Source organism: Sinocyclocheilus anshuiensis, unplaced genomic scaffold (assembly GCF_001515605.1).
Source record: "Sinocyclocheilus anshuiensis isolate Anshui unplaced genomic scaffold, SAMN03320099.WGS_v1.1 scaffold415, whole genome shotgun sequence".
NCBI lineage: Eukaryota > Metazoa > Chordata > Actinopteri > Cypriniformes > Cyprinidae > Sinocyclocheilus > Sinocyclocheilus anshuiensis.
In genome coordinates this window covers 2,342,986-2,360,031 of record NW_015552655.1, presented here as the reverse complement: position 1 = coordinate 2,360,031, position 17,046 = coordinate 2,342,986, and the positions used below count along the sequence as shown (strand labels likewise).

The 17,046-nt window shown below is 34.1% G+C and overlaps 1 protein-coding gene across 1 annotated transcript; it reads left to right on the top strand.

Moving 5' to 3' along the window:
* The first annotated feature begins 470 nt into the window (after nucleotides 1–470).
* Nucleotides 471–16,629, top strand: ccdc178 (coiled-coil domain containing 178). Its single transcript, XM_016458698.1, has 14 exons — nucleotides 471–669; nucleotides 1,049–1,115; nucleotides 2,357–2,487; nucleotides 2,694–2,749; nucleotides 3,077–3,141; nucleotides 3,578–3,781; nucleotides 5,204–5,424; nucleotides 6,342–6,484; nucleotides 6,903–7,056; nucleotides 7,253–7,348; nucleotides 7,978–8,114; nucleotides 11,750–11,909; nucleotides 16,360–16,509; nucleotides 16,624–16,629. Exons 2-14 carry the CDS (start codon nucleotides 1,049–1,051, stop codon nucleotides 16,627–16,629), a joined length of 1,590 nt encoding a protein of 529 aa, XP_016314184.1. The 5' UTR covers nucleotides 471–669.
* Nucleotides 16,630–17,046: the final 417 nt, after the last annotated feature.

Here is a 17,046-nt window from a genome sequence, read left to right as displayed (position 1 = left end):
TAAAAAAACATCAGTGCTCTGCGGAAATATTACTAAATATTAGTAAAATGTGTTTTTCTTGATTTGATGTGGCAAAATGTTATGAGCAAATAATTTTGTGGGACAAATGTTTTTTTTTTATTAAATCTATGTATTATAAATATGGAAAATACTAAAAAAGATATCACAACAACAAGAATGTGCTCTTATTTAATCTCTTGCGCATGTAGTTTTTTAAAGTCAAATTGCTATGTTATGTATATGTGTGTATATACATAGCAGAGTTGATCCCATTTTTTTATTTATTTTTTATTTTTGTTGGGTTGTTATTTTTATTTTAATTTTTCACTCTGGCGCAATGGTCCTAAAACTTTTCATCACCCAGACCCTGAATTAACGTGATACGTGATTGTATTCGCTATTCAACATCGAGACCTTCGCAACCCTGAAAGGCTTTTTTCACTTTCTCAGTTTTGTCTATTGTGTCAGCGGTGAATGAAGGCCTCCCTGTTGCCTAGTAACCACGCGCGCACGGTGAAAGCGGGAGGGCTGGAAACAAAGTATGAAACAGGCCGCGACGGGACACAACGCCGAGATATGTGTCAGCATTTATCATATCGCGCTTGATGGGTCAAAAATACAATAAATATCATTCATGGCTCAACGTTCTGCGCTTTAGCAGCGACAAATGTAAGTATTGAGAGCGTGAATCACAGTCAAACCTGTTGTGTTGCTGTAGTCAGCTGATACTTGCGACTATTAACCATGTTTAACCTGCGTTCATTACTAATTAACTTCAGATAAGAGTATTTATTTTGTGCAGACGGTGGTTAAAGAGCTGTTTTGATTAATGTCAATGACACAGCACCAATGTATGATCATGCTACAGAAAGCCACTGTTGACCACATAAAAATCTTTACATTTTTAAAAAATAACAAAAAATCAAAGTACCATAGTAATGCATTTTGATATCATCAAGCTTAGAAAAGCATTGGTTGTAATAGTATGTAATCAGTGTTTGTAGATTGATTGATTGATACATTCAGTCATTGATTTTGATTTTCATAGATGTTTTTTGAGATGCCTGACATGAAGTTACTCAAGTTTCCTTCAAGTGAAGGAGCATTCTTACAAGGTAAAGTACAATATTGTTTATCAATGTTATTTGCTAAGCATGAAGTATAGAGGGATCGGGATCCTTGTCTTGATATATATTCCCAAACCATTGTGCTTATTGTGTCACGGCTAAAGAAATAGAAGCACATACATGCAGGATATCAAATAAATAGATATTAATACTTACCATAAACTCAACAAAGTTGAGTTTAACAATAAAGCATCCCAAAAGACAACAAGAAATTAAAACTATCTATTTACTGTAATAATGCATTTTTCTGGTCTTATTTTGAACAATTTATCTGTGCACGTTATTCTAAATGAAAAAATAAATTGTTTTCACAATCTTCTATAATTGTCCACTTGGATAAAAAGCCCACCCTTTTTTATTCTAAATGCTGTTTCACTCTAAAATATGTCAGATTATTAATATAAAATGGATTGTGCATGCCATTTTATGTTGACCTTTAAAGGAATAGTTCACCCAAAAATGAAAATTTACTCACCCTCAGGCCATCCAAGATGTAGATGAGGTTGTTTCTTCATGGGAACAGATTTGGAGAAATGTAGCATTACATCACTTGCTCACCAATGAATCCTCTGCAGTGAATGGGTGCCGTCAGAATAAGAGTCCAAACAGCTGGTAAAAACATCACAATAATCCACACCACTCCAGTCCATCAATTTACATCTTGTGAAGTGAAAAGCTGCCAAAATACGTCCATAATCCATAACAACACTTTGTTAAAAACGTCCATCCCCTGTTGTCCTCGTTTTGCTGGTAAATGGTGTTTGATCTGTGCATATTTCTCTCCTGATACAGATGAGACTGCTTTTTCACTGGAGAAAGCAATATTATGAATAGAGGACTCTTTTGAAGTTAAAAAGCATCTTAATGATGGATTTGTTGCTTATAAACATGCAGTTTTTTGCTTCACAAGACATTAACTGATGGACTGGAGTGGTGTGGATTACTTGTGGATTATTGTGATGTTTTTATCAGCTGTTTGGACTTTCATTCTGATGGCACCCATTCACTGCAGAGGATCCATTGGTGAGCAAGTGATGTAATGCTACATTTCTCCAAATCTGTTCTGATGAAGAAACAAACTCATCTACATCTTGAATGGCCTGAGGATGAGTAAATTTTAAGCAACTTCAAATTTTTTTGGGGTGAACTATTCCTTTAAGGTTACAGTATATATGACTCAATGTGAGATCTTCGTGATCTCTATGATCAAAGTCAGTTGTACGTTTCAGAGCAGGGAGAGATGGTTAGCTCCAACAGGCGTCGCAGCTGTGCTCTGGTTAGCACTCCAGCACCATGTGTGAACAAAGCAGTGTCTCACATCCAGGAACTGAAGTCCAAACTGGAAAACTGGGGCCAGCAGGTAGAATCAATCATAACCCGAAGATGGATTGTATTATTTTATACCATCACTGACCAAGACTCAACCACAATGATTCAAGCCATAAAACCAGTACCACACAGATCAAACCCAGATTGAGCTCACAGTTATATGGGTTGAATCGCATGTTATTTTCTTTGCTCTCATATTACATAATGAATGAATAATGAATGTCTCTTGTCTTCTAGGGTGATAATGCTCAGCATGAAACTGCACATGAAAACCATCACAGTATCATTTGGAAGTGAGCCATAAAGCATTATAGATTTTCCACATCTCACACTGTACATCAGTTGTAACCATTTTTCCAGTAAGATAGCATGTATGGTCAGCCGTTTTTATGGGAGGTGATGGAGATTTACCGCTGATTACAGAACCGGCTTTTCTGACAAGATGCGCGTTAAATATCGCATGCGATTTATTGTGCAGCCCTAGTTTATACCTATTATATAGTACTATGTGGGCTCTAACATATCATCAGAAAATAATTTAAATCTAATTAATAGTTTAAGTTATTAATATTATAAAAAATGTGCAGATGAAATAACATATTTTTCCTTTTTGTTTTTAGATGTATTTCTGCTGATGGCAAAAATGCAGAGCTGTGTATTGAAGGCATGGGGCTTTATGTACAAGGTAATGATGGACAGTCTTGAATCTCCTTAATATTTTGGTTATAATATGCACTTGTATCACTAAGTATTATACTTCAATACATACCTATTTATATACTATAATATTTATTAATATTATTAAGATTTTTATATTTTCAGTTCTCATTTTATTTTAGTTGACGTTTTAGTAATTTTGCTGTGCTTTCTGTTTTTTATTTTTTTTTTATTTCTATTTATCTAATTTATTATTATTTCAGTTTTAGTTTTAGTAATTTTAATACTTCAGCTTAGTTGACCAGGGAACATTTCTAATTTTTGTTTATATTTTAGGTTTTTCATCTAATATGTGCATTTGTTTTTATTCTAGCTTTATTTCAATTAACAAAAATGATTGAATAGTTTTAGTTTTACTTTTAGTTAACAGTAATAATAATAATCATTTCTTCATTTGTAAATAGACAGTGGAGTGTTGACGTCTCTCTGGACGGAGACCACAGACGTCCTGATGGAGGTGATGAGTTTGATCAAGCGTCTTGAGTTGGACCGCAGAGATGCAGAGAAGGCTCTACAGGAAGAAAAGGAAAAAGCAAAGAAACTTTCAGAGAAACTGGGCAGCCTCCGTCTCTGGAAGCAGAATGAGTTTCCTGTAGCAATGCAGAAAGGTAAGACTGGATATTGATTATGACATGCAATTTATGTTAAACAGTTTTTTCCAGCACTAACATTTTACATCAGGCCCAGTAATGTGGCAATAAAGTGTCTAGTGTTCTGTTCTGCTCTATTCTATTCTATTCTGTTACAATGTACAGTACAAAAATATTCAGCAAGGTAATCAAAACACAAAAATGGCTAAATATGAATTAAATCTAAAGTAATTTATATTACTTTAAGTAAAGTAAATGTTAAAAGGCAATAAAATACAAAAAAAAAACAAAACTTAATTTTATTTCAGTTAGTTATCAAGGTAAAATTAAACATTTTTGTTTACTAAAATAAAAGTTAATAAAAGCTAAATAGACAGTTAATAAAAAAAAAACTAATCAAAATACATAAACACTCACAATGAAATTACTAAAACTAATTCAACTAAGATTAATAAATAGTAAAATAGTATATTAATAACACAGCTTTGTTGACATTTCCTTTTGAGACAGGAAGTTGGGGCAGCATAATGAAAATATCCTCCCTTTCTTTTTTTTAAAACCCAATAAGCTTTATTTTTGCATAACTAGACAGTTAATAAAAAAAAAACTAATCAAAATACATAAACACTCACAATGAAATTACTAAAACTAATTCAACTAAGATTAATAAATAGTAAAATAGTATATTAATAACACAGCTTTGTTGACATTTCCTATTGAGACAGGAAGTTGGGGCAGCATAATGAAAATATCCTCCCTTTCTTTTTTTAAAAACCCAATAAGCTTTATTTTTGCATAACAATTAAATTATGTAAATTAAATGATTAAATTAGGAAAGTATGATTACTATTAGGTTATTGTTAGGGGGAGGAGATTATATATAGCATTTTAAAGGGATAGTTCACCAAACATGAAAATTCTGTCATCATTTATAATATAAATAAAAATAAACTTGAATTTACTCACCCTTAAGTTGTTCCAAATTAGTTTCTTTCTTCTATTGAGTGCAAAAAAAGATATTCTGAAGAATGTTGGTGACCAAACAGTTGAGTTGGTAGCCATTGACCTCAATAGTATTTTTTTCCAATACAACAGACGTCATTGGCTACCGTCAATTGTATTTCCATCATTACCAATGAAGGATATACATTTTTGGGTGAATTAACCCTTTAATGAAAAAAATTTGACTCTACAAAGAAGCAGATCATCCATATTTTGGTCCATTTTCCAGGAAAAGTAAGACGTGTATGTTTTTAAAAATGACTTTGTCAACTTTTAGGAGAACACGAGCATATAGATGACCTCAAGCTAACAGACATGGACTGAGCGCCACAAAACTTATGCTATAAGGTCTTTAAAAAAGTTTGATTACCAAAATAAACTCTTTTCTGCTCCATCCTTGACTTTTTGCATCCGTCTGTCTTATATTTGCACGGTCAGAGCGTGAAGCGTGCAGCACAGACATCGCCAAGCTGACGTGGCAACTGAAAATAAGGAGAGATCAGTTGCCGCAGGTGAGAGACAGGCTGGCCCACACGGAGGTGCTGAACCAACGTCTGAAGGAGGATATCGATTTTATGAGGAAACACGGGCCGCTCGTTCACGAGAGACTCCAGCTGGAGAGTGAAATCATGAAGCAGATCCGAACAGCACAAAGTGAGGTGTGTTTACTGTGAAACCTGTTTGTTGGCTTGTTTAGAGGACCTGAAATCAATAAGACAAAACCAAAGAGAAGAAGCGATGTACGTCTAACTAAAAGAGTCCAGCACGTATTAGAGGAGCGCAACAGTGACCATGTATTTTCTCTATACATGGGTTTTCAAAGAATTCATCAATAAAGAGTGCTAAACTGAAGTATTTTAAAATTGGAAAAAGAGTGTTCTTATATTTTTTGTGAATGAACTACCCACTGTGTTATTTTAGTATTATTTATATACTATTATAGAACTTATTCATATTTTTAATTCGTTTATTTTTATATTAAAATGTAATTTTAATTCAATTGATTAAAATTACATTTTAAGTTTTAGTAATATTATGTGATTTTGTCATTTTTATTATTTTATTAATGTTTCTTATTTAGCTTTATTTTATTTTTGTTTCAGTTTTAGTCATTTTAGGTAGTTGCCAAAGCAACATTTCTACATTTTCCTAATTTTAAGTTTTCACCTAATATTTATATTCATTTTAATATTTAACTTTATTCCTGCTTTCAGTTAACTAAAACAGTTTTTAATCATTTTACTTTTGGTTTACAATAACAAGACTGATGTAATGACGCAATACAATACAATAAATTTGAAATGTTTTCCTACACATTTAGATAAATACAAATGTAAAAGTTGTTTAAGGAAATTAAATAAGTACTGACTATTAAAAAAATAATAGTAAATAATAATAATAATTAATAATAAAACAAATAGTACTGACTTCTACAGAAGCATATAAAACTGCTAAATAACCTTGGAGCTCATTGTCTATTTTGGGATGCAATTTTTACTATTGAGCCGTGTTGCCATGATAAATTGTCTGACTGTTATATTAATTCATAAAGACATTGTCACAAATGTTCCTCTAGGCCAGTGAGATGTTTTTAAACATCTCTCAGAAACTAAAGAGTCTTCAGGAGGAGTTTAAAAAAGAAGAATTCAGAGCAGACCTTAGGAAAGGAGAAATGAACAAAGAAATGGAAACGATCAGAAATCATCTGAGTGACAAGCAGTGAGTCCTTTTTTTGTCATCTGGATACTGACATAAGGCCTATATTTTTATTTTGGTTCACTCATGTTATATCAATCCAGACAGAAGGTGTCACTAAAATGCTGTTCTCTCCGTCTTAACAGTTTAATTCCAATCCATCACTGTGTAGGCAGGTTATAATATCAATATCAAAAAATGTATGTTATGCAAAATCAACCATTTTATAACACATTCTACTGTAAATCAAATTGTAATTCATGTTATCTTTATTTAAAGGTTGCACCGGACATTTTATGCCATACTTTTGACCTACATTTACGTCACACTTTTATTTCACAAAATTGTTGACTTTTTATAAATGTCTCATATGGAAAACATAGCTTAGAATCAGGCTTGGACATATGGGGGAATGACATGATTTCTCTTTCTCTGCTTACAGGAGTGGGTTACAGCAGCTGCAGTCACAGTGTGAGGCGTTTCAAAGGAAAATTAAAGAGTCGATAGAAAAACTAACATTGAGAGACGACCAAATCAAAGCCTTGGTGAAAAAGACACATCAGTTTGAGAGGCAGGAAACAGACGCAAATGAAGAAGTCAGTTTTCATTTAGAGTACATTCACCGACCAGTTTGCAGGATATTTAAATCTGTATAAATATTATGAACAATTTTTGGAATATTCTGACTGTAACAATCATAAGCTCATGCTAATTCCTTTTTTTTATTATTTTAAATTAGTCCCCTGAAAAAGCTTTTGTGCTAAATATTAATTTAATTTGCCTTTTTTTTAGGTCAGAACATTAAAAGCTGAAAAAAATGATAAAGAAGAGAAATTGATGATAAAGAAGAACGATGTAATGCTGCTTCAAAACCAAATACAAACATCTGTAAGTATAACAGGCTGTTATTTGAGATGATATAAATCAGAGGTGAAATTATGTGCCGTGCTGGAGATGTCAACCCTCACGTCCTCTGGAGGGCAGGAAAGGCCCACGATTCCTTGCACTGATCTGCCGTGTTTATTCTCTTAGAGCCTCCATTTTGTCTAAGCCCTGATTTCACAATTACACAACGCTTGAGTGAACGAGCCGCAGAGTGCTCACTTGTTTCTTTAGCAGTTTGTTTATTCCTTTTTAAATTTGTATTTTGTGCATTTTTGATGTTGTTCTGCCACAACAAGAGTTTCAAAAACTTTCCAAAATAACGAAACTTGCTTTGACCGTAGGTGGTGCTATGTGATGTTTAACTGTCATAAATGTTTGACATATGACAGTTATAGTTTTGAAATAAGAAATATTTGAAAATATGTTTATGTGCTAGAACAATCAGTGGAACTTTATATAAGCAAAGATGCTTAAAAATATGATCTTTTATGTGTGGCTAGCCTTTCATTTTGTGCACTACATGTGAATGTGGTTGAATTTAGCCTCCAAATAAAGACTTGGCTATGAAAAAGTACATATTAGCATATATCTAGTAAACAAATGCAAATAATGGGCATTACTGTGTTTATCAGAAACTTGAAGGTGATGAAAAGGTGTCTGTGTTGAATGCAAACATAAGCCAAAAGCGATATGACTTATTGACCCTGCGAGACAAAAACAAAGAGCACAAACTGGAAATTGAAGACTACAAGAGAAAGATCTACCAAAGGTTTGTCCCATATAAACTTAAGATTACACAACATTTTTTAATTTAAAGGGATAGTTCACCCAAATATGAAAAATGTTCACGAGACTCACCGGCACATGCGCAAAGCCGACCTCATACGTCATCCGCCCGGAACTGCTTCCAGTGTACAACAGTGAGCGTTTTGAATATGGAGGCCTTTGTTCAAACCCCCCCACCCCGGAGCTGTGTGAGACAAATTTTTTTTATGGATGGGTGTTTTTATTTCACTTCTTTTGGACTGAAGCACCGCAACACCCGCTGACTGCAATGATAGAGCTTGGAATAGCCAGGACAATTTTTAATCTAACTCCGACTGGATTCGTCTGAAAGAAGAAAGTCATATACACCTAGGATGGCTCTGGGGTGAGTAAAACACAGCCTAATTTTAATTTTTGGGTGAACTAACCCTTTAATTACTCATGTCATTCCAAACCCGTAAGACCTTCGCTCAACTTCGGAGCACAAATTAAGTTATTTTTGATGAAATCCGAGAGCTTTCTGACCCTGCATAGACCGCAACGCAACGACCGCGTTCCAAGACCCAGAAAGGTAGCATGCGTCATGGTACTCTCATGAACGCGCATTGAAGACCGACACGGAAGAGAAGAAATCATTGAATAAAGTCATTATTTTTGTTTTCTTTGCACACAAAAAGTATTCTCGTAGCTTCATAACATTATGATTGAACCACTGATGCCACATGGACTATTTTAACAATGTCCTCACTACCTTTCTGGGCCTTGAACGTGTCAGTTGCATTGCTGTCTATGCAGGGTCAGAAAGCTCTCGGATTTAATCAAAAATACCTTAATTTGTGTTCTGAAGATGAACTAAGCTCTCACGGGTTTGAAATGACATAAGGGTGAGTAATTAATGACAGGATTTTCATTTTTGGGTGAACAATCCCTTTAAAGTATATTTCTGTATACTGGTGATTGTCACTAATGATTAGCTGTGTCTGCTGTGTTTTGCAGTAATTTGTTATGTTGTGACAGAAAATGGCATAGTGTGCATTTTTTTCCACAGTAAAATTCTGAATATAGTATTTTATTGTAAAATCCTGGTGATATTAAAAAGGGTGATGAACTGTGGTAAACTGCAATCAACAATGTCTTATACTCACTATACAGTCCAAATTTCAAGCACAATAACCTCATTTTATCGGACAACAAGAAGTAAAACAAATAGAATTTTCATAGAACTGCAGAAAATGAAATCGATCCAAATGAAAAACATTCCACTGTTGCTGCTTCCCCTAAATTGTCCATGGTACAGCAACAACAAATGATGTTGCCTCCATAAGATCTATGAAGACCATATGTTTTCGCACACAAGCCAATAGTGCTGTTCATGTATTACCGTTCAGTTGAATCTGTAACACATCATGAGAAACTATGACATGGAATAAAATCTGGATATACAATAGTGATTCTTCCCAACTTGATACAGAACTTATGGATCAGCATTAGATTCCATGTTGGAGATGGAGACTCAAATGACAACACTACGAGAAATGTGCTGGAAATGTCTTGTGGTTCATTGGTCTGTTGTGTGAGTGTTGGATTCTTTAATTATCAACACGGAATCTGTGTTCCGCAGATCATGTCATGAAATCATGCAACAACTCTAATTCCACTTCATTAAAAATGTGTAGGTGTGTGTGGCATTGCTTCTGAAATTAAAATGCTGTGAAGCAGCACCACAGCATGAACTAGCACAATGATTTAGAACACAAGAAATACCTTATCCACCTTATTTTGCAATGTGGATGTGAGCTATTTTCTGTGAATGTGCAAGACTTCTGATTCAGAAGCCGAGACTTAGCTGCTACAGGTAAATAACTAGAAAAATAACCAATTCATGTTACAAATTAGCATGTTTATGATTACGGTAATAGCAGTTTGCAGTATGAAGCAGCATAATGGGCTGTTTTTGTATAATGAAAACAACTGGAAGCCGTTGACACACATTATGTTAAAAATAAGGTGGAAAATCAAACATTGAAATTCATGGATAATACCATGAACTGTATAGGCCCAATTATATGTAAATAAAAAAAACTGCATAGTTGTATTTTGTTATTTACCAAAAGATACTGAAGTTTTTTGTTTATTTTTATTTCATTTAAAAAGCAAGCATAAAAACAATTTAAAAATTCTTTTTAAAAAAACAATAAAAGTGTGTATGTGTATATATATATATATATGTGTATGAATGTATGTGTGTGTGTGTGTGTGTATAAATATATATATGTATGTATGTATATATATGTGTGTGTGTGTGTATATATATATAGCTCATGAAAAATGAGGGCAAAAACAAAAGTGTTGCGTTTATAATTTTGTTCAGTGTATTTATATTTATTTTGGTATTAAGTTTTAATAGAAGTATTTTGAATTTGAATGCTGTAGTTGGCTTGCTTCATAAAATAATTAGGTGAGGAAAGCTGCTAAAAATACCTTATTGTTTAACTGATATTGCTGTAAACAAACTGCAGTTTGTTAAATTTTGTGTAAATGCTTGAGTTTTTACAAGAATCAGGCAGCTTGTTGTTAATGTAATGCATTCTGAACTAAACTTTAAGCATTGTGTCATAACTATTGCAGTAATTAATCTTTGATTTGGCACATCTTGTGTAATCAGTTGGATGTCACATAGGCCTACTGTATTTAGAGCATTTTCATTTCCAGTTGTGAAATTTGCTGAATGCTGTGCAAGTATTTTTGTGAGCAGGCTGCTGTACATCGTGGTGTGGATCTCGGGGGACGGACTGTGTTTTATGATGTTGTTTGTGGCCTGAAAACTTGAAAGCCAAACTAAGAGACATGCACACTGCACACAGAAGCCTCTCTGATGATTTTGAGAAGAAAAAGAAGCACTATCAGGAATGTTTTAATTCTGTGAAGGTGAAAATTAAATTATACTTGATTTGTTATACTTGATGAGTTATAAATGTCAGTCACACTTTATTTTGAGGTCCAATTCTTGGCATTAACAAACCACTAACTATGACTTTTGCCTCAATAAACTCCTGATTTACTGCTTAATTTTTTTTTTTTTAAGATAATTAAATTAGTCCATATAAATAGTACAAATGAATTTGCCTTCATTAGTCCCACCAGTATTTCATTTATAAATACATTTGAAATTAAACAGTCTTTCTTGGACCAAATTTCCCCCTATAGGATTGTGTCACTTGTGTATTGAATTCAGTTGAATTCACGAAGATTTCCGCAATTTCATTCCTAAAGTTGTACATGCGAACAAGTGTTTATTTTTTTTAAACACTGTCAGTACATTAATATTGTCTGTTTGTGTGTCTTCTGATATCCACAATTTAAATCCCTAATGTTTCAAGTAAAGCAAATCGTATTGCACCTTTGCTCCAGAATATCCGCCACTCAGTATCACACCTCTACTAACATTTCCTCTAATCATTTGATGAAAGCTCTTATAATTTTCTGTCAGAGATAATATGTTATGTTTTGCATGAAACCCACGTATTAGCAAATGGCTGCAATATAACAAAGAGTGAAAAATTTAAGGGGGTCTGAATACTTTCCGTACCCACTGTATATTAGACCTCCATGCTTGTTTTTATTTGTTGTCTTTTTCAGGGGTTTGTCAGACACTATGGCGTTCAAACATGGGACAGCCACAGTAGTGATGGGTAACGTGCACAGGGATATAGCTTCCTGGAAACAGAGGAAGTCTCATCACGCACAGATTCACTCAGCACTGTTCACTCAACGCCGGGATGTCATGAAGGACACAGAGGTTAAGAACCCTTTCTTTCATATTTACACTCCAAACAAGTTGTTGGTGCGAGACAGGAGCCGAATTAAAAGTCCTCCCTCATAGAGCCAGTCTGCCATTAACTTGCTGCAGGGCAGCAGAGCAGAGAGTCTCTTTAGACTTCTCATAGGAAACAATAAAGCAGCACAAAGATTCATCACCCAACAGAAACGATTCGACTTTGAACATTTCCAACAAAGAGAGACTGTCAGCGAGCATGAGTGCATTTGATAGGTTAGGGGATTTGATGTGCTCCAATCACCATTCAAGCTGAAATTACCTTTATAAATATTTAGATTTCCTTTGTATGATGATGCACCGTGTCATTTCTATGGAATACCCAGTGATACCAAATGATATATTTCAAGACACTGAGAACAAAACATATATAACAAAAAGCCTTTTGTCCAGTATTATCTACTGTTTGTCATTGGTTGTGTTGACAGCAGCTTTATGTTAATCATATCTGCAGTTATATGCACAATAAGTGTGGTTCTAGCATACATATATTTTCATATGTTTGGAAATGTACAATAATAATGTATTAATAACATCAAAAATGCTAACTGTTTTATGTATGAACAACTTTAAAGATGTACAAACGTTACGAATCCTTTAAGGTTCAGAGGCTATTGAATTTATGCTATTCATGAGTGTTGGTGCGAGACAGGAGCCGAATTAAAAGTCCTCCCTCATAGAGCCAGTCTGCCATTAACTTGCTGCAGGGCAGCAGAGCAGAGAGTCTCTTTAGACTTCTCATAGGAAACAATAAAGCAGCACAAAGATTCATCACCCAACAGAAACGATTCGACTTTGAACATTTCCAACAAAGAGAGACTGTGTCAGAGTGCCTTCGATTGACTTGAGGCGCATCGTTGGGACGTCACAGTCATGAGATGTTAATGAACATAGGAAATATAGATAGTGACGCACAACACCGGATGACGACCGCAGCGTCATGTGTTTTAGATGAGAGGGATACGCTTATTAGAAAAAGGTTTTTTGTTTTTTGGATACAGATTTTTTTCTTGATTTGTTCATAAAAGGCATGATTATATGGAAGTGAACATTAAAAATAAAACCATAAGCTTAAAGATAACTTGCAATGTCATTTCTCATAGTTAAGTTTTTTTGTTTTTTTTTATTGCAACATTCTAATTTAACTAAACTTCAGTTTTCACAATTGGAATTTCACACATTTTTTTTTGCCTAATTGAAATTTTATTTCATGTACTTACACTGTATCAATCTCACAATATGACTATTTCTTATTTCAAAATTTCTCTCACAATTACCTGTTTTATTTTGTTTTTTATTTTATTATTATTTTTTTTTTTATGTTTTTTTTTGTCTGAGGTGGAAACAGACTTCCATATAAGGCAAATTTAGTAAGGCTTATGCTTAAAATATGAAAATTAACACTTTCATAAAATAAGAAAAGAACAAATTGGTGGTAGATTAAGAAAAATAAATTGAATTTGCTCTCGCTCTCTCTCTCTCTCTCTCTCTCTCTCGAAACAAAGAAGCCTCCCTGTATATACATACATATTGGAAGGGTTAATTTCTAATAATAAAACAACTGGATGCTATTGCATCTGAATGTTTAATGAGAACATCTGTAAAGTGAGGACATCTGTGTGTGTGTGTGTGTGTGTGTGTATAGATGGATGGATGGATGGATGGATGGATGGATAGATAGATAGATATACAGTATCATGTTTAAATATTTAATTTTTAATATTTAAGTAAAAATTTTACATCAGAGGCTGTTAAATTTATGCTATTCATAAGATGATTACATATACATACACACACACACACACATATACATAAATTGAATTTGCTCTCGCTCTCTCTCTCTCTCTCTCTCTCTCTCTCTCTCTATATATATATACTGTATATGCTATTCATAGGTTGATTTTCAGATTTTAGACCTTTCTTTATTTTAGAATTTATTAAATTCTAAAAAATTAATAAATTGAATAGCATTCAAATAAATAAATTTATCTTCATCAGTCCCATCTGTCTGCACTTGGCAGATGCTTTTATCCAAAGCAACAGTTTCATCCGCATGTGTATTCCTTGGGAATCAATGCCATGACCTTTGCATTGCTCACTCCATTAAGGTCAATGTCAAATTACACTTACACATGTGTTTACAATACATTTTACTTCCATAGTGTAAAGCATTTCTGAGTGAATATTCAATGAAAAAAAAGCGCAGTGCGGAACAACAAATTATTATATATTTTTTTTATTATAGTTTTTTCCGGTTGGAATAACTAGCACCGATTAATTGATCTCAGTAAGACCAGTAATGTGAATAAAGCAAGTAAACAGGGTTTTTTGCGTTGACTTACTGTACAGCACGGATTATAACCTCGTAACATTTTAAACAGTTGTGAATTTCCTTACACGATCAGTCCAGATGCGTTAAATGTATCTTGCACTTATGGACACACTCCACTGTGACTTCCTCACAAACTGAATTGGGTTTTTTCTCTCCCCTCATCATATTCTCATGTAGCGTGTTTACTTGAAGTCAGACGCTCAGTGAGTAGAAAAGCAGTAGGATGCAAAGTGCAGACACCATCAGTTTCTTATGGCCAATAAAGTGTAATTTGTCCCGTTTACATTTCAGAGGTGCATCAGACGGGTTTTGTCAGCACTGCATGCAGTAATTAAGCTTTAAATCAATAGCCAACATTTGTCATGTTTACTGCCACTCTCGGTGCTGGGTTAAACTCATCAGTTTAGCGCTGGGTCGTTTTACTGCCCAGACACACTTCATTATTCCTTATTCTCAGGTAGAGCAGAAAATGTTCTTCTCTTTCTCTCTCCATCTTTCTTTCCATAGCTCTCTCTCCACGTTTCCGATGCTGACACAGGGTTGTGGAGATTGTGGAGACAAGCAAATCAGACACTTATTTGTCGTAATTTGTTTACATACTTCCTCAAGTGCTGTATGATTACTAGAGTTACTGCATTCTAAGAGGATTCGTTTTAGCGTAAAACATGCAAAATATGAGAACACCTAAGCAACACTGAAAAATTATTGAAAGTTACTGCACTGCATGCACAAAATATCAAAATAAGTGCTTTTGTGCAGGATTATTATCGTTAACTAAAACTGAAACTATTTAAAATATTTTTTATAATTGAACTAAAGCTAAAATAAGATATAAATATTAGATGGAATATATATATATATATATATATATATATATTGATCTAATATAAATATAAATAAAATGTTGCCTTGAGTAGGTAAGTTGAAGACCTAAAATTACTAACTTGAAATAAATAAAAACTAAAACTGAAATAAAAATAATTAAAACTAATTAGTGATATTTAAAAATAAAGACTAATGAAAATGATAAAAGCACAGCAAAATTGTTACAATTACAATAAATATTAAAATAAATTAAAGCTAAAAATAAAACCTAATTCAAATGCTGTCTTTCACCAAACTACTGTAATTTTGTTGCCATTTTTTGCAATTACTGTCCACCAACTGGTCCCAAAGTGAAATGTGAAGGTTGTGCAAAGTTGTGGGTTTGAATCCCAGGGATTGTGCATATTGATAAAATGATTGAAGTAGTCGCTTTGGATAAAAGGTCTGCCAAAAGTAAATGGGAAATCAGTCTGCAGGTTGTTCAGATAATGCAGAAGTACTGCAAATGGTGTAGTAAAAAATGGTGTAGAAACAATATTCATTGCTAGTAAATTTCACAATTAATCACAAAGAAACAGCAAGTAACGCATTGAATTAAAAGTGAAATTTTGAAGCAGAAAGACTTAGTTTCAAAACATTTACTTTTTTTTTTACAGCGTATCATAAAAGTGGGAAATAAACCTAAATTTAAGTGCCTTTGGTACATTCATGCGAGTTCATGATGAAAGTTGCAATGTCTAGTCATGATCTAATCGTTCTTTTGAATCCGATGTTTTTAATGAATCAGTTGATCCAGTTCACAAAACTGAATGATTTGTTCATGAATCGGACTAATCCAGTTCTCAAGTTCAACTCACTGACTCGATGATCCGGTGACAGAGGTTAACAGCCCACTGGAGGGCAAGATTATCAGTGAATAACTTAAATTTTGGTCTGTTCCTCTTCAGACTTCAGAACAGTTGAAATATAGTGCATAAGTCATTTAATCAGCTTTTGTGTCCTTTAATGAAGCTTCAGCCCTGATTCATTGTAATTGCATAGAAAAGTACGTCTCTTCTTGAATATCTTTTTGAAATAATTTGAAAGCCATGCAGGTTTGGGATGACACAAATGTGTTTACAATTTTTGGGTGAAATATTCTTTTCAAATAGGGCTCACTGTTCATTCTTTGTCCTACTTTTTAATGGTATCTTTTCATTATACATGTTAGAGTCTCTCAGAAGCTGATGGAGAGCATCCTGTGCAAATCTGTTCCAGGTTAATCTACAGGAAGCCCTAAAAGACAATCTGAAGTTAGCGCAGGAGTATCACGAGCTGCAGAAAGCTCTGATGATTGCCAGACAAGAAGCCGTTTATGTTTTTGACAGAAGAAACAGAGCAGAGGCCTACATCCAAGATCACAAGCAGGTAACTCTCATTACCACAAACACATTTCTTTCTCTGCGGCTCCTTCCGTATGTGTATACATCAAGGCTATTTTCTGCATGTGTGAATGATGTGGTTGTCTATCTTTGTCATCAGAGATAGACAGCAGGCATGCAAAATAGTGATGAGAGAGAGGTCTGCGCGGACTAGCGTATGCTTGCATGCTCCATGCAGCCTGTCATAGGTGGTTGGTTTTAGTTGGGCAGTCAGCTAGGAAGCCACTGCAGTAATCTAATCACGATGAGATAAGCTTCATGACAGCGTTGCTCTGGCGTGCATGTGTGTTTATTCCATCTCACATGGCAGCGAGTGGAAACAGGCACATAGCAGATGTAAACGCTCTCAAAAACCAGCATCTCAGGAACGTTTGGGAAAATGCTAATATGACATGTACGTCCATCACTAAAGGATGGGTGGTTTTGCTGGTATTCATCAACGCTGCAGTGTGCAAGTGCAGTGTGTACCTATGGAGTGCAGTGCATTAGTCATTTCCAAACAACATTATATAAGTGTGTTTTT